Source organism: Rana temporaria, chromosome 4 (assembly GCF_905171775.1).
Source record: "Rana temporaria chromosome 4, aRanTem1.1, whole genome shotgun sequence".
NCBI lineage: Eukaryota > Metazoa > Chordata > Amphibia > Anura > Ranidae > Rana > Rana temporaria.
In genome coordinates, this window is record NC_053492.1 from 423,880,523 (window position 1) to 423,897,589 (window position 17,067).

Below are 17,067 nucleotides of genomic sequence, written 5' to 3' on the forward strand. Positions count from 1 at the left end.
CTCACTCGCGTCTGACAGACGCGAGTAGAGGAGAGCCGAAAGGCTGCTCTCCTGACAGGGGGGGTTCGCGCTGATTGTTTATCAGCGCAGCCCCCCCTCGGATCGCCACATGGACCACCAGGGAAGCCCACCCTGGACCACCAGGGAAGGGCAGATAAAAAAAAAAAGGCTAAAAAAAAAAAAAAAAGGCTGTAAAAAAAAAAAAAAAAAAAGGGCAGTTAAAAAAACAAAAGGCTAGAAAAAAATCAGTGCCCACAAATGGGCCCTGACTGGCAACATAGGTTAATCAGTGCCGCCCCAGTGTCCATCAGTGCCACCCTACAGTGTCCATCAGTGCCACCCCACAGTGCCCATCCATGCCCAGTACCCACCTATCAGTGCCCACCTGTGCCACCCATAAGTAGCCATCAGTGCCACCCATAAGTGCCGCCCATGAGTGCCCATCTGTGCCGCCTATGAGTGCCCAGTGCCGCCTGTGTGTGCCCATCAGTGCCGCCTATGTGTGCCCATCAGTGCCGCCTATGTGTGCCCATCAGTGCCGCATACAAGCGCCGCCAATCAGTGCCACCTCATCTGTGCCCGTCAGTACTACCTCATCGATGTCCATCAGTGCCATCTCATCGGTGCCCATCAGTGCCGCCATATCAGTAACCGTAATTACTTATTTACAAAAAATGTACAGAAAAAAATAAAAACGTATTTTTTTTCAAAATTTTCAGTCTTTTTTTAGTTGTTGCGCAAAAAAAAAAAATCGCAGAGGTGATCAAATACCACCAAAAGAAAGCTATATTTGTGGGGAAAAAAGGACGCCAATTTTGTTTGGGTACAGTGTTGTATGACCGCGCAATTGCCATTCAAAGTGCGACAGTGCTGAAAGCTGAAAATTGGCTTGGGCAGGAAGGTGTATACGTGCCCTGTATGGAAGTGGTTAAAAAAGACTGCAGTAGCAGGAGCAGCTTTTTTTTACCTTAATAAGCAGAACGGGTATGTCTCTGCCGTTGTTATCTTCACGGACGTCCACAACACCCTCACACAATGACTGGAGGTATAGCAGGCAGTGCTGGGACAACTCATCAACCGTAAACAGCTGCTGAAGAAGTATTTCCCTGAAATGGAAGACCACAGCATACTAGCATAGTTATTTCCAAGAAAGCTTAATGTCCAATACCTGATATCTAAAAATTACAGGAAGTCTGGACAACCATCAAAGACAGTCTAGGACGAAGATTCTCAAGCAGGTGTTACTCTTAACCCACTGGAGTTTCTGACATGTTCACATACTTACCAACTTCCTGAGATGAGAACGAGTTACACCTTTCCACAGCAAGTCAGTTATTTAGGACTGTGGTCCCGAGTAGTGTCACTTGACCCTTCAGCCCATTAAAATCCACCCCTACCATAACAGGGCTAAATAACTGTGTTTGCCCCTAGGCTGAAGGTTTCCAGAACTCCCCTTTGTCTATACCAATTATAGAGGAATGAAGGGGAAAGGGTAAAGGCAGTCTCTAGCCCCCCTTTTCCTCATGGGAAAGTGGCGGGAGGGCAGTTTTTAGTTCCCCCTAGGGAGCCTGTCGCTCTCAGGGGGATTTGGGCGGGGCTTGCAGGTCTGAGGGGAGCAATTCTAGGTGACCTCTCTCTGACCTGAAAGAGCCCGCTCAAAAAATCAGGTTTAATCTGGTTATAGGTGTCCTTTCTCTGGCCGAGTGTAAAGCCCGCGCAAAAGCGGGTTTGAACTGGCCAGATCTAGCCCGTTTTTGGGCTATAAAAAGAGGGTTCCGCTACAGGAAGCTCACTCGCCTCAGAGGACAGGAGCTGTGGTGTTCTCCCCCCCCCCCCCCCCGTTTTTTATTTTTATTAATTTATGTCGCGGTTGTTGTTATGTGGTAGGGTCACCTTTGTGTTTATGCAAAGGGAGACAAGCTATTGAACGTTGTTAATAAATAATGAATACAAAAAAAAAAACTCATTAATTATTATATATATACTTATATGGTTTTTATTGCTCGTGTTTTTTTTATTTATAATGCTACGTGAGTCCTTTGTTTGAGTTGGAATTGGGTAATTTGTGTTTGCAGCCTGAGCCGTAGTGGCTAGGCTTGCTAAAGCTTATTTATGTATTTAATTTATCTTAATCTATTTTGCTTACCCACTAGTTTATTTATTTATTTATTTATCTATTTATTTAAACCAATAATAAACAACCGCGGCCTGGCATAAGTCTCTTACGCCGTCGTATATTAGGGTGCATTCTCACGCTGGGCGCTAGGTGGCGCTCCCGTCGTTTTCCGCGTAGAGTATGCAAATGACCTAGTTACGCCGATTCACAAACGTATGTGCGCCCGGCGGTAGTTTTTTACATCGTTTGCGCAAGGCTTTTTCGGCGTAACGTTGCTCCTGCTATTAGGAGGCGCAGCCAATGTTAAGTATGAATTTTTTACGTCATTTGCGTAAGTAGTTCGCGAATAGGGCTGGACGTAATTTACGTTCACGTCGAAACCAATGCCGTCCTTGCGACGTCATTTGAAGCAATGCACACTGGGATATGTACACGGACGGCGCATGCGCCGTTCGTAAATCACGTCAATCACGTCAGGTCATAACATATTAGCATAAAACACGCCCCCCTTCCACATTTGAATTACGCGGGCTTACGCCGGCCCCATTTACGCTACGCCGCCGCAACTTACAGAGCAAGTGCTTTGTGAATACAGCACTTGCTCCTGTAAGTTACGGCGGCGTAGCATAAATACGATACGCTGCGCCACCGTAACATTGCGCGCCCCTACCGGAATCTACCCCACTGTCTCTTGTACTGTTAAGCCATGTCTACTTTGAATATGACAGCTATTGGGAAGTTAGGTATTGGTGTCTATTGGGACATGCTGAATAGCTGCTGTGTTTTTTGCACCTTCCTAATTCTTTCCTAACCTAATATGCCATAGCAACAGGTGAACAACACGGAGGTCCATTGCAAATATGATAATATGTGCCAAATACAAACCTGCTGTTGTCTGTCTTTGATCGATGGACATTCATTTTCCAAATTGTAAATGCTTTCCAAAGTCTTTAGGAAAAACAGAATAATGATGACATCAATATATATTGAAAATATTAGCAACAACAATAAAAATGTATGATTTGAATGCATTTTGAGCAGAATATGTGTTGTGTCTGTTCATACCTTAAAGATCAACTATATCCCAAACATAATTTTTTTTTTTTCGTTTTGGGCAGAGTTAGAAGCTCAGTTAAGTGTCTTCACTGGGGAGCTATTTTCTGGCAACTTTTAATGCATATATTTAAGCCCCGGACCATTATGCAGCTAAAGGACCTGGCCCCTTTTTGCGATTCTGCACTGCGTCGCTTTAACTGACAATTGCGCGGTCGTGCAACGTGGCTCCCAAACAAAATTGACGTCCTTTTTTTTCCACAAACAGAGCTTTCTTTTGGTGGTATTTGATCACCTCTGCGGTTTTTATTTTTTGCGCTATAAACCAAAATAGAGTGGCAATTTAAAAAAAAAATGCAATATTTTTTACTTTTTGCTATAATAAATATCCCCCAAAAATATATAAAAAAAAGTTTTTTTCCTCAGTTTAGGCCGATACATATTCTTCTACATATTTTTGGTAAATAAAATCGCAACAAGCGTTTATTGATTGGTTTGCACAAAAGTTATAGCGTCTACAAAATAGGGGATAGTTTAATGGCATTTTTATTAATAATTTTTTTTTACTACTAATGGCGGCGATCTGCGATTTTTATCGTGACTGCGACATTATGGCGGACACATCGGACACTTTTGACACATTTTTGGGACCATTGTCATTTTTACAGCGACCAGTGCTATAAAAATGCACTGGGTACTGTGAAAATGACAATGGCAGTGAAGGGGTTAACCTGCAGGGGGCGCTGAAGGGGTTAAGTGTGCCCTAGTTTGTGATTCTTACTGTAGGGGGGCGTGTCTGGGCGTGTGACGTCAATGATCGTCGTTCCCTAAGACAGGGAACAGACGATCAGTGACAAGCCATGGAGAAGAATGGGGAAAGGTTTGTTTACACTTACCTCTCCCCGTTCTTCAGCTCTGTGACCCGATCGCGGGACACCGGCGGCGATCGGGTCCCACGTGCGGTCACGGAGCTTCGGACCGGGTCGCACTCGCACGGCTGGGTTCTTAAAGGGGACATACGTGTACGCCCTTGTGCCAAGCCGTGCCATTCTGTCGACGTATATCGTCGTGCAGCGGTCCACAAGCGGTTAAACACATGAAGAAAATTATTATCTATTACAGCTTGCCACTCTATAGATGTGGTGGTTGCAGTCGTTCTCTTTTTTCAGGCTTTTTTTCTTCTATTTTTCTTCTATTTTCACCTAGTGATCCTGCCAGTAACACTGTTCTAGAGTAACAACACTCACTTACTGCACTGTATCGATGTAGGAGTAGCCCTAGCACTCCACGCCAAGAAAGGTGCTAGGATTTCAGAACACGTACCTTCCCCTCTCCTCATCTCATAACATTGGAGGAGGTGTTTTGTAATCGACAGAAAGAACCAGACATGTTGTTAGTCTGCTGGATTTTATTATAGTATCCTGTAGTGATGGGGATGCAAGAGATTGACACTCCAAGAAATGTTGGCTTCCCAGTGGACTTTTGGAGATGATTTCTTAGGATCACAGTGGTGTTCAATGGCACAGTTAGTGAGAATGCCAAGTATTTACAGCCTTCTTTTTCAGGTATATCTTTGGGGATAACCTTTATATAGCAACAGAGTCTCTTTAATAGTAGCTTAAAGCGGTTCTCCACCCTAAAGTGGAGTCCCGCTGATCGGAACCCTCCCCCCCTCCGGTGTCACATTTGACACCTTTCAGGGGGGGAGGGGGGTGCAGATACCTGTCTAAAGACAGGTTTTTGCACCCACTTCCGGCCCGGCATTCACGGGCAAAAAACGGGCATTCCGTCACTTCCCGTCACCCCCCCCCCCCCGTTGTGTGCTGGGAACACTCGGCTCCCAGCACATAGCGGGAGCCAATCGGCGGGCGTGGCGCGACTCGCGCATGCGCCGTAGGGAACCGGGCAGTGAAGCCGCAGCGCTTCACTTCCTGGTTCCCTCAGCGTGGATGGCGGGGGGAGCAGCAGAGAGACGAGCGATCGCTCGTGCTCTGCTGCGATCGGCGCTGGACTCCAGGACAGGTAAGTGTCCTGATATTAAAAGTCAGCAGCTGCAGTATTTGTAGCTGCTGGCTTTTAATATGTTTTTCCCATGGCACATCCGCTTTAACTATTCAGAAAGGCTGAGACTAAAAAGAAATAAAAAAATTCTGTGACAACTAGCCTGCACAATGATCTCTCTGTTTTAGGTGCACAGAACGTGACTTCCTTAAGGCTTCTATTACATTAGCAGTAATGCCAGGGCCGATCCTAGGCAGGGTGCACAGGGTGCATTGCACCCAGGCTCCTGCAGAGGTGGGGGCGCCGAAGTGCCAGAGTTATCCCCTCCCTCCTTCTCTCCTTGTTTGTGTACTATGTCTGCAGTCTCTGACCATCTCCTGTATCATGTCTGCAGTCTCTGACCGTCACCTGTATCATGTCTGCAGTCTCTGACCGTCTCCTGTATCATGTCTGCAGTCTCTGACCGTCTCCTGTATCATGTCTGCAGTCTCTGACCGTCTCCTGTATCATGTCTGCAGTCTCTGACCGTCTCCTGTATCATGTCTGCAGTCTGTGACCGTCTCCTGTATCATGTCTGCAGTCTGTGACCGTCTCCTGTATCATGTCTGCAGTCTCTGACCGTCTCCTGTATCATGTCTGCAGTCTGTGACCGTCTCCTGTATCATGTCTGCAGTCTGTGACCGTCTCCTGTATCATGTCTGCAGTCTGTGACCGTCTCCTGTATCATGTCTGCAGTCTGTGACCGTCTCCTGTATCATGTCTGCAGTCTCTGACCGTCTCCTATATCATGTCTGCAGTCTAACCGTCTCCTGTATCATGTCTGCAGTCTCTGACCGTCTCCAGTATCATGTATGTAGTATGTCTGAGGGCTCTTTCTAACAGACTCTTAAACAGAAGCCCTCTCTGTGTCCATCGGAGAGGCCCCCCCCCCCCCCTACAGGTCCCAATAGTTCTCTGCTTCTCTTCCTATATTTTGTTTATTGTTAAGAGATCATGTAAGGATCCCAGGTTAATGAAGACTTCGTGGGGGAGCATTTCTGTGGTTGAGTCATTGCCATAGAAACATTTGTAAAGGGGAGGAGTTAGTAAAATGACGACGCCCATGTGGGGGCGCCAGAAATATTTTTGCACCCAGGCGCCTGTGATCCTAGGATCGGCCCTTAGTAATGCTTAAAAGGTAAAAGGTCTGTGGACCTGTGGTCAACAGGTGTTCAGGAGGCGATTGTCAGGGGATGCCCACGCAGGCATCCGAGTACTGGGTACAGGTCAATGGGCTGCACTAACGGAAACAGGCACCAAGATAGTGAAAATATATATATATATGTTTTATTAAAGTTAAAGCACACGTGAAAAACAATCAACGAAAGCAAGCGTGACACAGCAACCAAAAACCACTAAGCAGGTAATGCAGGGATAAGACATACGCAAGTCCGAGGTCCAAGCCAGGGGTCAAGGATAGGAGAGAGCAGCAAAGTCCAAAAATACAAGCCGGGGTCAATAAGCGACAGGGTCCAGGGCAGGGAGCGAAACAGGAACAGGTGGGCAACAGCTAACAGGTCAGGCAGGGAACAGGCTGACAAGCAAAATACTGAAGCCCTGAACTCCAGTTTAGGGCGGGCTTAAATACCTGTGCAAATATACATAGGGAGACACCTGCTGGTGGCCACCAGAACTGCACCCCTGTTACTGGAGGGAACAGTGCCACCAGCAGGTGACCAGAGTCATGACATGGATCATGACAGCGATCCTGCCGTCTCCTGAACATCTGCTTTTCTTGTTTGGCTTGCAGTTGTGGTGCACTCCCAATTAACTCAATGGGCGAGCTTGACAGGCAGTGACTCCTGTCAAATTCTGCAACCCAAGTTAAAATTGCCATGGCTCAGGCTCTAATGTTACAATTTGGGTGGGTGGACAGGGGCATAAAACCAAAATCAAGGATCAGCTGCCTTTTTTTTACCACCCCCAGATGCCTATGTGAAAAAATCCCTCAGAACCATGGCCCACTAGCAATTCTGATGCTGACAATGACTAGTCAGTGACAGGATAGCTATAAAAGAAAGAGAAATACTAACCTGTTTCCAAGTGGTGCTCCCTCACTGGCTGCATGAGCGAGGCATTGCTCAGTTGCTAGCGAGTGACATTTCGAAGCGCGTCCGTCAGAGATGCCTTGCTTTGAAAATGGCGAGATGGCACCAGCAACAGAATAACAATGTGCCATGAGCCTAAGCAGGGCTGGTGCAAGGATTTTTGACACCCTAGACGAGACCTCATTTTGCCGCCCCCTCTTGGCTCCACCCCTGACTCCATTGCCCTGCCTCTGTATACCCCACCTTTTTCATGTCGGGCCCCCTAAAATGCAGCCCACTCGCACCCATCAATGCAGCCTCACCAGCGCCCATTAATGCAGCCTCACCAGCGCCCATCAAATGCAGCCTCACCAGTGCCCATCAACGCAGCCTCACCAGCACCCATCAATGCAGCCTCACCTGCGCCCATTAATGCAGCCTCCCCAGCACCCATCAAATGCAGCCTCACCAGCGCCCATCAAATGCAGCCTCACCAGCGCCCATCAATGCAGCCTCACCAGCGCCCATCAATGCAGCCTCACCTGTGCCCATTAATGCAGCCTCACCAGGGCCCATCAATGCAGCCTCACCAGCGCCCATCAATGCAGCCTCACCAGCGCCCATCAAATGCGGCCTCATCCGCACCCATCAATGCAGCCTACCAGTGCCCATCAATGAATGTTTGCTTGCTTCCATTCATTCAGGAGTCGGGACACAGACACAGTCCTCTGACACTGTGTGAACGAAGCGGCGGCTGCCTGCTGATGCTGAGACTTAGTTGCATAAAAGCTACTTATATATTGTATAGCATATGTAGCATTTTTTAAACAGTATATAAAAAAAACGTTACTGTTACATAAAGTATTGGAGAGTTAAAAAATGATAACAATACCTTTAGAAAATCAATCACTTTTAAAGACGCACAAAGGTTTGGGCGCCTTCTTACCTGAACTTGGCGAACACTTGCATATTCCTAATTGCGTAGTATTTCTGTTGCTCATGTAACCATTCCATAACAGGTACAGTCTCCATTATCTCTGCTCCATTCACCTTATATATCTAAAGAATGACGCAAAAAGTGAAAATAAAAAGAGACTGCCAGCCAAGAGACAAATCAACAATAGCTTTAAATACTTAAGTCACAGTAAAGGTTTGTGGAGTCAGATGGACATTGTACTTGACAACCTCCATGTCCCCAACCTTACCCTTCTATTGGTTTTCAATATGAGACTTTTTTACATACACTAGCTTATTAATAACACATCTTTTTGTCATTATTTTTATTCATTATCAACACTATGCCAAATTCTAATATTTGCATACTCTTCACTTGATCCACTCACACTTCAGAACACTCGTTCCTCCTATTTTTATTTATATTGCACCAATAACATTTATAACTATATTATATTTAAATCTAACTTTCTCTTTATCAATATAGACACATCCAGTGTCTAGTCCAGGGGTGTCCAAACTTTTTTCAAAGAGGGCCAGATTTGATTCAGTGAACATGCGTGAGGGCCGACTTTTTTGCCTGACATTCTTTAAACCATTAAAATTCGGTCTAAGTGTGTTCGTCTGAGCACTAATACACGGCCTTTGTGGCTGTGTGTGGTGAAGAGATGAGCTTGGGCGTGTTATTTGGATATACTGTATATATTTATTTTGTGGCCCCAACGAATCCCAGAGCACTGCTTAGGACTAAGGATAAACTTGGGCGTGTTATTTGGATATACTATATTTATCAGCGTATAACACGCATGGGCTTACCATTGTCATGAATGCAGCCTCACCATTGCCATGAATGCAGCCTTACCATTGCCATGAATGTAGCCTTACCATTGCCATGAATGCAGCCTTACCATTGAAACCAATGCAGCCTTACCATTGCAACCAATGCAGCCTCACCATTGCAACCAATGCAGCCTCAGATGTGCCATAAATGCAGCCTCACATGTGCCATAAATGCAGCCTTACCATTGCCATCAGTGCAGCCTGAACAATGCCCATCTGCAGCCTCGGAGGGCAGAGGGAGGGGGGTGGTATGAGTGCCGACATATTACAAACAGGAGAATCTCTTGTTTACTCTGTGACCTCTTTAATACAAAGTCCCGCCTCCTATGATAGACAAAACAGTCGTCCAATGGCATCCCAGGAGACGGGAATTCCAATAGAGACGCTGCTGAGTAAACAGGAGATTCCCTTTATGTAATCTGACAGCGCTCGTCCTGCCCCCTCCCTGTCCCCTTCAAGGCAGTGCCAATAAATACAGTATATATCTTTTGTGGCACTGGGGGCCACAAACAATATATATCCAAATCCCCAGGGGGGCCATATCAAATCATCAGGGGGGCCGCATTTGGCCCCCGGGCCGGACTTTGGTCATGCCTGGTCTAGTCTTACTTATTTAATCCAACGATCATGTAATGCAATCTACAACTCCCCTTCCCTGTCTGGCATTGATAGAGTGGGACTTATGTGCACGCCTGGTGTCACTGGCACTTTAAAAGATCATAATTATATATCCAAAATACAATATATCGATTATCAACAATTTTCATTTATACTCTTTAATAGGTTACTGTTTGGCAGTCGCTCTGTTGGGATCCCCCTCCCCCACCCGGCCCGGGTTTTCATTTGGCTGGTGTGTTGGATCCTTCCCATTTTTTTGCTGTGGGCCCTTGTAGGCCGTTACATATGGCACACTTGGAGACCGTTTGGGGATTTTAGCCATCCTTGCGGAGATGTTCAACCAGGGGTCCTCCTGTGGATTCTAGTTCAAACTCTGGTCTAGACATAACTGAAACCTACACACTGTGAGTGGGTAACTATATATGCAAAACGTATTTTGTTCCATAGCACCCATTATTATGTGCTAAGACTGTTTTACTGGTATACATCTACTTTTGTTACAGTTTGCACCTCAACTTCCTCCGAAGAAGACCCCCATATGGGTTGAAACGCGTCAGGAATCACTTGACCTACATATTAACCATTTATGTTAATTGATGTCATGTACTTTGGTGCAACACTCTATGTGTAAACGTTTTTAGTGTAAACTATACCAGAGCTTATTGTTTTATACTTTTTTTTACCAATTAAATAATTTTTCCATTTTTTTATACGATTTGTATTCCATTGCATTCTTTATAGCTTTTTGCTGCCAAAAAAACCCACTGGGGAGCCTTTCCATATACACTATTTTCTAGGGGTGAGCAGCACTTTCCCTACCCCCTTGTGTCCTTTTCCGTTCATGTCCCCAACCTTACCCTTCTGTCACAGCATAGTTACATATCCTATTGGTTTTCAATATGAGACTAGCATGCAAATAAAAATGAATGATTATTCGTCTCATATTCTTACAGTGTGTGCGAGGCATTACAGTCTGGTTGAGAAAAGTCCATCCTGTTCAGCCCACAGAGAAAAAACACACACACATCCAAAACCTCCATATAGGAAGTTTGAATCAGAGAAAAAGCTAACTCCTGTGAAGGTGAAGGTAAACACTAAGACCCCTTTCACACTGCCAGTGGGCCGCGTTAGCCCATTCATTTCAATGGGCAGGGGCGGTGGAGGAGCAGTGTTTACACCGCTCCTAAACCACTCCAAAGTTGCTGGTTGCAGGACTTTTTCTAACGTCCTGCAAGCGCACCTCTCCAGTGTGAAAGCCCTCAGGCTCTCACACTGGGGCTGCAGGGAAGGAGTTTTTTCAGGCGCTTAACAGGTGCTATTTTACCTAATTGCACCCTTACATTTCTTGTTGCATTTTTTGTAAAGTTTGAATGCTGATGGTTAACCCTTAGGCCCCGTACACACGACCGAACATGTCTGCTGAAACTGGTCCGCGGACCAGTTTCAGCAGACATGTTTGGCCGTGTGTAGGCCCGAGCGGACCATTTTCGGGCGGATCGGACAGGTTTCCAGTGGACAACTGTTTCCTGGACTTGCTTTAAAACAGTCCGCTGGAAACCTGTCCGCCTGACATGTACGGTCGTCTGTACAGACCTACCGTACATGTCCGGCCGCCCGGCATCCCTCGCATGCGTCGAATGACTTCGACGCATGCGTGGAAGCATTTAAAAGGCAGGCCCGCCCACGTCTCCGCGTCATTGTCGCGGCGACACCGCGTCATCGACGCGGCGACACCGCGGACACGCCCCGCGTATTGTTTACGCGCGGACTTCTGTTCGATGGTGTGTACAGCCATCGAACAGAAGTCCCCGGGCAGACATGTCCGATGAAACCGGTCCGCGGACCGGTTTCATCGGACATGTCTGCTCGTGAGTACAAGGCCTCAGCCTTGTATTTTTTAAAAGGCCTTCTCCTTTGCATTTATATGCATTTTTACATTGAGTTAAGCCACCCAGGACTTTTGTTCGCTCTTTTAAATGAATTTCCCAATGGGATGCACTGGCTAATGCCCTTATTTAATATGCTCTTAAAGCAAACCCGTTACCCATCTCTCCTCCGTGTTCTTTGTTCCTAAGATTTTATCCCAATTTATATCTTCTAGTAAGGTTGGCAGTTTAGGGAAGTTGGCTTTTTTTAAATTCAGTGTCTTTGTATTCCCCTTATGTTTCCTATTTGAGTGATTTATACTAAAGCTAACTGACCTGTGATCGCTGTTTCCTAAATTTGCCCCATATTTCTACATCCATGATCAGGTCTCCATTGTTGGTAATCAGTATGTCTAGTAACGCTTTGTTTCTAGTTGACGCATCTACCATCTGACCCATGAAACTGTCCTGCAAGACATTTAGGACCTGGCGAGCCTTAGACGAATGTGCGGTTCCTTCCACCCAGTCTTTGTCTGGATAATAAAAATCCCCCATTATGATGACCCTCACCATCCTTGCCGCTAATCAAAAGTGTGATAGGAGGTCCCTCTCCCCTCCTCCCCCAGGTTAGGGGACTGATAGCATACTCCCAGTATTACTTTCCCCTTAGTTTCATCCCTTTGGAGTTCTACCCATAAGGATTCCACCTCCTCCCTAGCTACCTTAGTGACGTCATCTGTCACATTCCCTTGTACATTATTCTTGATATACAGACATACCCCTCCCTTTTTTTTACCCTATCTATCCCTGCGATAAAGTACCCTTGAATGGTTGCCAGACAATTATGAGAGTTGTTGAACCAAGTGTCTTAATTTCCCACAAAATCTAAATCCTTCTCGTACAACAGTATCTCTAGTTCTCCCATCTTGTCCGCCAGGCTCCTGGCATTGGTGAACATGCCACATAGTTTAGACCAGTTGCATACTGTCTTCTTATTCGGTGTTTTGAGGTTGCAAATAGGACTTGTTATACTTACCTCGGGTTTATGTGATTTAGTCAACCTACCACTAATGCCCCCAATACTACCCTCTGGAATATGTTCACTGACCATCTCTACCTCTGGACCCTCCCTCCGCCGCCTAGTTTAAAAGTCCCTCTAACTTTTCGTCCATCTTCACTCCCAGCAGATCTGCACCCTCCTTATTTAGGTTCAGTCTGTCCCTTCTATAGAACTAGTGACCTTCTGAGAAGTCGGCCCAGTTCCCCAGGAACCCAAACTCCTCCTTTCTACACCAGCTCCTCAGCCACTTGTTTACTTCCCTAATCTCCCTCTGCCTTTCTGGTGTGGCTCGAGGTACCGGTAGTATTTCTGAGAATACGACCTTGGAGGTGCTTTTACTCAATTTAGCTTCTAATTTTTGGTCCCTAAAATCCTTCTTTAGGACACTCAATCTTCGTTTTGACTTTGTCATTGGCGCCAACATGTACCATGACAGCCGGGTCTTCCCCAGTTCCTCCCAGTAAACTTCTGCATGGTGGTTCCTGGTCAGTAACTCAAATAGTACTGAAGCATGTGTAGCGCTCACCCCCGAAGGAGCCGCTGAATTATCGGGTCTTCTGTCTCACCTCTGTGACACACCACAAACAATGAATCCACAGCACACCAGCACACCTTGGGAAGCTTTATAACAGATTTAATAACTGTGGGATAGAGCAAAAGCCCTTAACGTCTCCCCACTCTAATATGATACAACTAATAAACAGGATGAGATAATACGTTTAGATTGAATGCAATGAACAGTAATATATATATATATACTTAGCAGTATCTACCCCACCCTAAACTACTGGCCAGTAGTACTGTCCTAGGCTAGCCAACGTTGGGGCCCTGGTGTAGGAAGTACACTTGTTGCAATGGCCAAAGGCCGCTCACCACTTCCAGTGTCTCTTTGGGAAAGGAGGATGATTGTCTGCGGAAGCGAATGTCCCTCTCTCCTCAGACCGACGTCTGTGAAATGGATGCAGTCTTTTAAAGCCTCCGGCAGGACATCTCAGATCGTCTAGGGGCCGTCTGGGGAATCTGGCAATAACCTCCGTCAGCTCCACTCACTCAGTTGGGCAGGCTGGATTACTCCGGTGGCTGGATCGGCCCTGCGACCAGGCCTCAGTTCGATCGTTTCAAACACAGTCTCTCTCTGTTTCAGTAGACGAACATCAGTCTCTCCAAGCACTACTGCATAGAGCCTGTGTCTTAGTGGCAAACACACAGCTCTGACACAAGCCGTCTTAAATCACCCTGTGATGCAGATCTGTATTCCCTGGATCACTGTTCCAGACTCCCTCTCCTCACTACTTCCTCCAGACTCCCCTCTCTCCCGGAACTTCCTGTCTCACAGCCTCCTGGGAAATGCAGTTCTCCAGCCCCTTGCTGTAGAAATGTATCTCTATGTCTGCTCTGTACTGCAGTCCCCAAATCTGTGCTCTCTGGCTCCACCTGCTGCAATATATATATATATATATATATCTACATCCTCTTAAATGGCTGAAAATCACAACAGGGCTACATTCTCCCCCTACTTAAAGTCTTTGGGGTCCCCCCCAAAGGGTAAACTGTATTTGTAAGTTCTACAGACAATATATACAGTATGAAAGGCACATATAAAGTTTATACTAGACCATCTAAATACCTTTACTGCGCATAGATAGATGCAGTCTATGACAACGTCTAGCAAGTAGAGGGGGCAGAGGAACACTCCACCAAGGTGTGCTGATGGTCGGGATTGGACACAAGTCCTTTGATACCTCTGTGGTTAGGGTGGACACTTTGGGTGATCTGCGTACAGTAGTGATAGCTTCCTCTGTGCTGTTCCCTGGTGAGTCATAAGTGAGTCTCTGAGGAGGTCGCACCAGTCGTTTGGACCTTGATTCTAAAAACCCGGATGGGCCTTCATCTGCTGAGTCCTCTTCTACTTGCTGTGTTAACTGAGGGAATTCAGTTTCCTTTTGAACTGGCTGAACAGGGGCATCTTCTAGCACTGAGGTTTCCGGCAAGAGACTTTCCACTTGAGAGGGTACAGAATTATCCTCGTTTGCTTGAGGCACAAATTCAGGGGCATCTGGTCTCAAATTGCTCAAATCCGGCTCAGGAATCATAATAGTTGGATGAACATCCATAGGTTCAGATGGCCACATCCAACTCGGACACACATCTTCCTCATCGCTGTCGTCCTCACTTTCTCTTGTAGAAGGTGGCTGTTGGGACCGAGTAACAGGTGCTTGATGGGAAGTGGATGGAATGGGTGAAGGAGACTCATCTCTATCTGGTACCCGCACAGCTTCACTCAGAGGTAGGAGATGATTCCGATGCCAATTCTTCAGTGGACCGGTCTTCCCCTCTGGTCGAATCTGGTACACTGGCAGGCCAGGCAATTGTTTACAGACGATGTAGATCTGAGAACTCCATCTATCAGCTAGTTTGTGCCTGGCCGAAGCACCCAAATTTCTTAATAGAACTCGATCACCTGGCTGTAAATCCTGTACCCGAACCCTCAAGTCATAGTTCCGTTTGTTTCTTTGTTCTCTACTCCCGGATGTCAAACGGGCCTTCTCAAATGCAGAAGCCAGGTTTCTCCTCAGTCTATCCACATAACCCTGGTGAGAGGCAATAGACGTCTGGTCAAGGGAGAGGCCAAAAGCTAAATCTACTGGTAATCGGGCTTCTCTTCCAAACATGAGGCGGTACGGTGAGTATCCTGTAACATCACTTTCTGTGCTATTGTAAGCATGCACAATGGTAGAGATATGCCGACTCCAGTGCTGTTTCTCCCTGATCGACAGTGTTCCCAACATATTGAGTAGAGTCCGATTGAATCTCTCCGGTTGTGCATCACCCTGGGGGTGATAGGGGGAGGTTCTTGACTTCTGAATCCCCAATAGATCCAAGAGCTGCCTGATGAGTCGACTTTCAAAGTCTCTGCCTTGATCAGAATGGATCCTCTGAGGTAGACCATAATGAACAAAGAACTTTTCTACTAGGACTTTGGCTACAGTAGGAGCACGTTGATCTTTGGTTGGAAAAGCTTGAGCATAACGGGTAAAGTGGTCTGTCACCACTAGGATATTTCCCTGTCCACTAGTGTCAGGCTCTAAGCACAGGAAGTCAATACACACCAGGCCCATAGGCCCTTGACTCTGCAGATGGCTCATTGGAGCAGTCCTAGAAGGTAAAGTTTTCCTCTGGATACATCTTAGACAGGAATGGCAATAGCTTTCAACTTCGGATCTCATGCAGGGCCAATAGAATCTGTCTCGGACCAGTTTAAAAGTTCTCTCTGCTCCTAAGTGACCATGGTCATCATGCAAAGCTTTCAGCACATTTTCTCTATGCTTCTCTGGGAGGAACAACTGCTGCTTTTCTTCTAAGTCATCAGACGGGCCCCGTCTAGCAGTTTCAACCGTTCCCACTCTTTGTGGACCAGAAGAGCCTCTTTTGGTGAATCAGTTAGTAGGAGCCCTTTTTGACCCGCTTTCATTGCTCTCAGAGTTAACCCGATCAAAGGATCTTCAGCCTGATCTACTCTCAGGTCCTTCTTCGTGAAAGTAGGCAGGCCCTCACTCCTCAGCTGTGTAGGGTTACAATACATTTTAGGGACACCGGCAGCCATGACTCCTATGGCCTCTGCTCCAATCATTCCTTTGGTTCGGCACTCCACCCCTTGGCATAGGGCTTGAACTCCATCTGGAGTCAAATGAGTCCACTCTGTTTCTGGGACCCCTGTGCTATAGGGTCTCCTGGATAAGGCATCCGCATCTTGGTTATTGACCCCAGGGCGATATTTGAGGCTGAAGCGGAATCCTGACAGGGCAGCCAACCACCGGTGCCCAGTGGCATCCAGTTTGGCCGTAGTGAGAATGTAAGTGAGTGGGTTGTTGTCAGTTCTGACCACAAAATTGGCCCCGTACAGGTAGTCTTTTAGTTTGTTCACCACTGTCCACTTCAAGGCCAGGAACTCCAACTTGTGAGTGGGGTAATTCTTCTCAGAAGGGGTGAGACCCCGACTCACATATGCCACCGGTCTCAGGAGGCCATCATATTCCTGGTATAGTACTCCTCCTAGCCCTTCTCTGCTAGCATCCACATGTAGTTCATAAGGCTTGGCAGGATCAGCGTAGGCAAGGACAGGAGCCTGTGTTAGACTTCCTTTCAATTGGAGGAAAGCTCTTTCACATTGGTCGGTCCATTCCTCCTGGATTGATTCACGAGGCTTCCTAGTTCCGTGGGCTGATGAACCCGGCTCAAAGGGCATTGATTCATCTTCTGCTCCTTCCATTCTTAGAAGCGTGTTCAGAGGCTGAGATATCTTGGCAAACCCCTCTACGAACCTCCTATAGTATGAGCAGAATCCTAGGAAGGACCGGAGTTCAGTAATATTACGAGGTCTCGGCCATGAAGCCACAGCTTCCAACTTCTTAGGATCAGTTGATATGCCTTCTGCTGAAACAACATGTCCCAGGTACGTGACTGAAGGCAGACAGAACTGACACTTCTCTAAGG

The 17,067-nt window shown here is 46.6% G+C and overlaps 1 protein-coding gene across 1 annotated transcript in view; it reads right to left on the bottom strand.

Annotated features, from left to right (window-relative positions):
- The window catches only part of DNAH14 (dynein axonemal heavy chain 14), a 340,790-nt gene that overhangs the window by 282,688 nt on the left and 41,035 nt on the right, over positions 1 to 17,067 (bottom strand). The window contains 3 exon segments of the mRNA XM_040347836.1: positions 968 to 1,106; positions 3,002 to 3,064; positions 8,183 to 8,295. Of these exon segments, the coding sequence (XP_040203770.1) occupies positions 968 to 1,106; positions 3,002 to 3,064; positions 8,183 to 8,295 (315 nt within the window).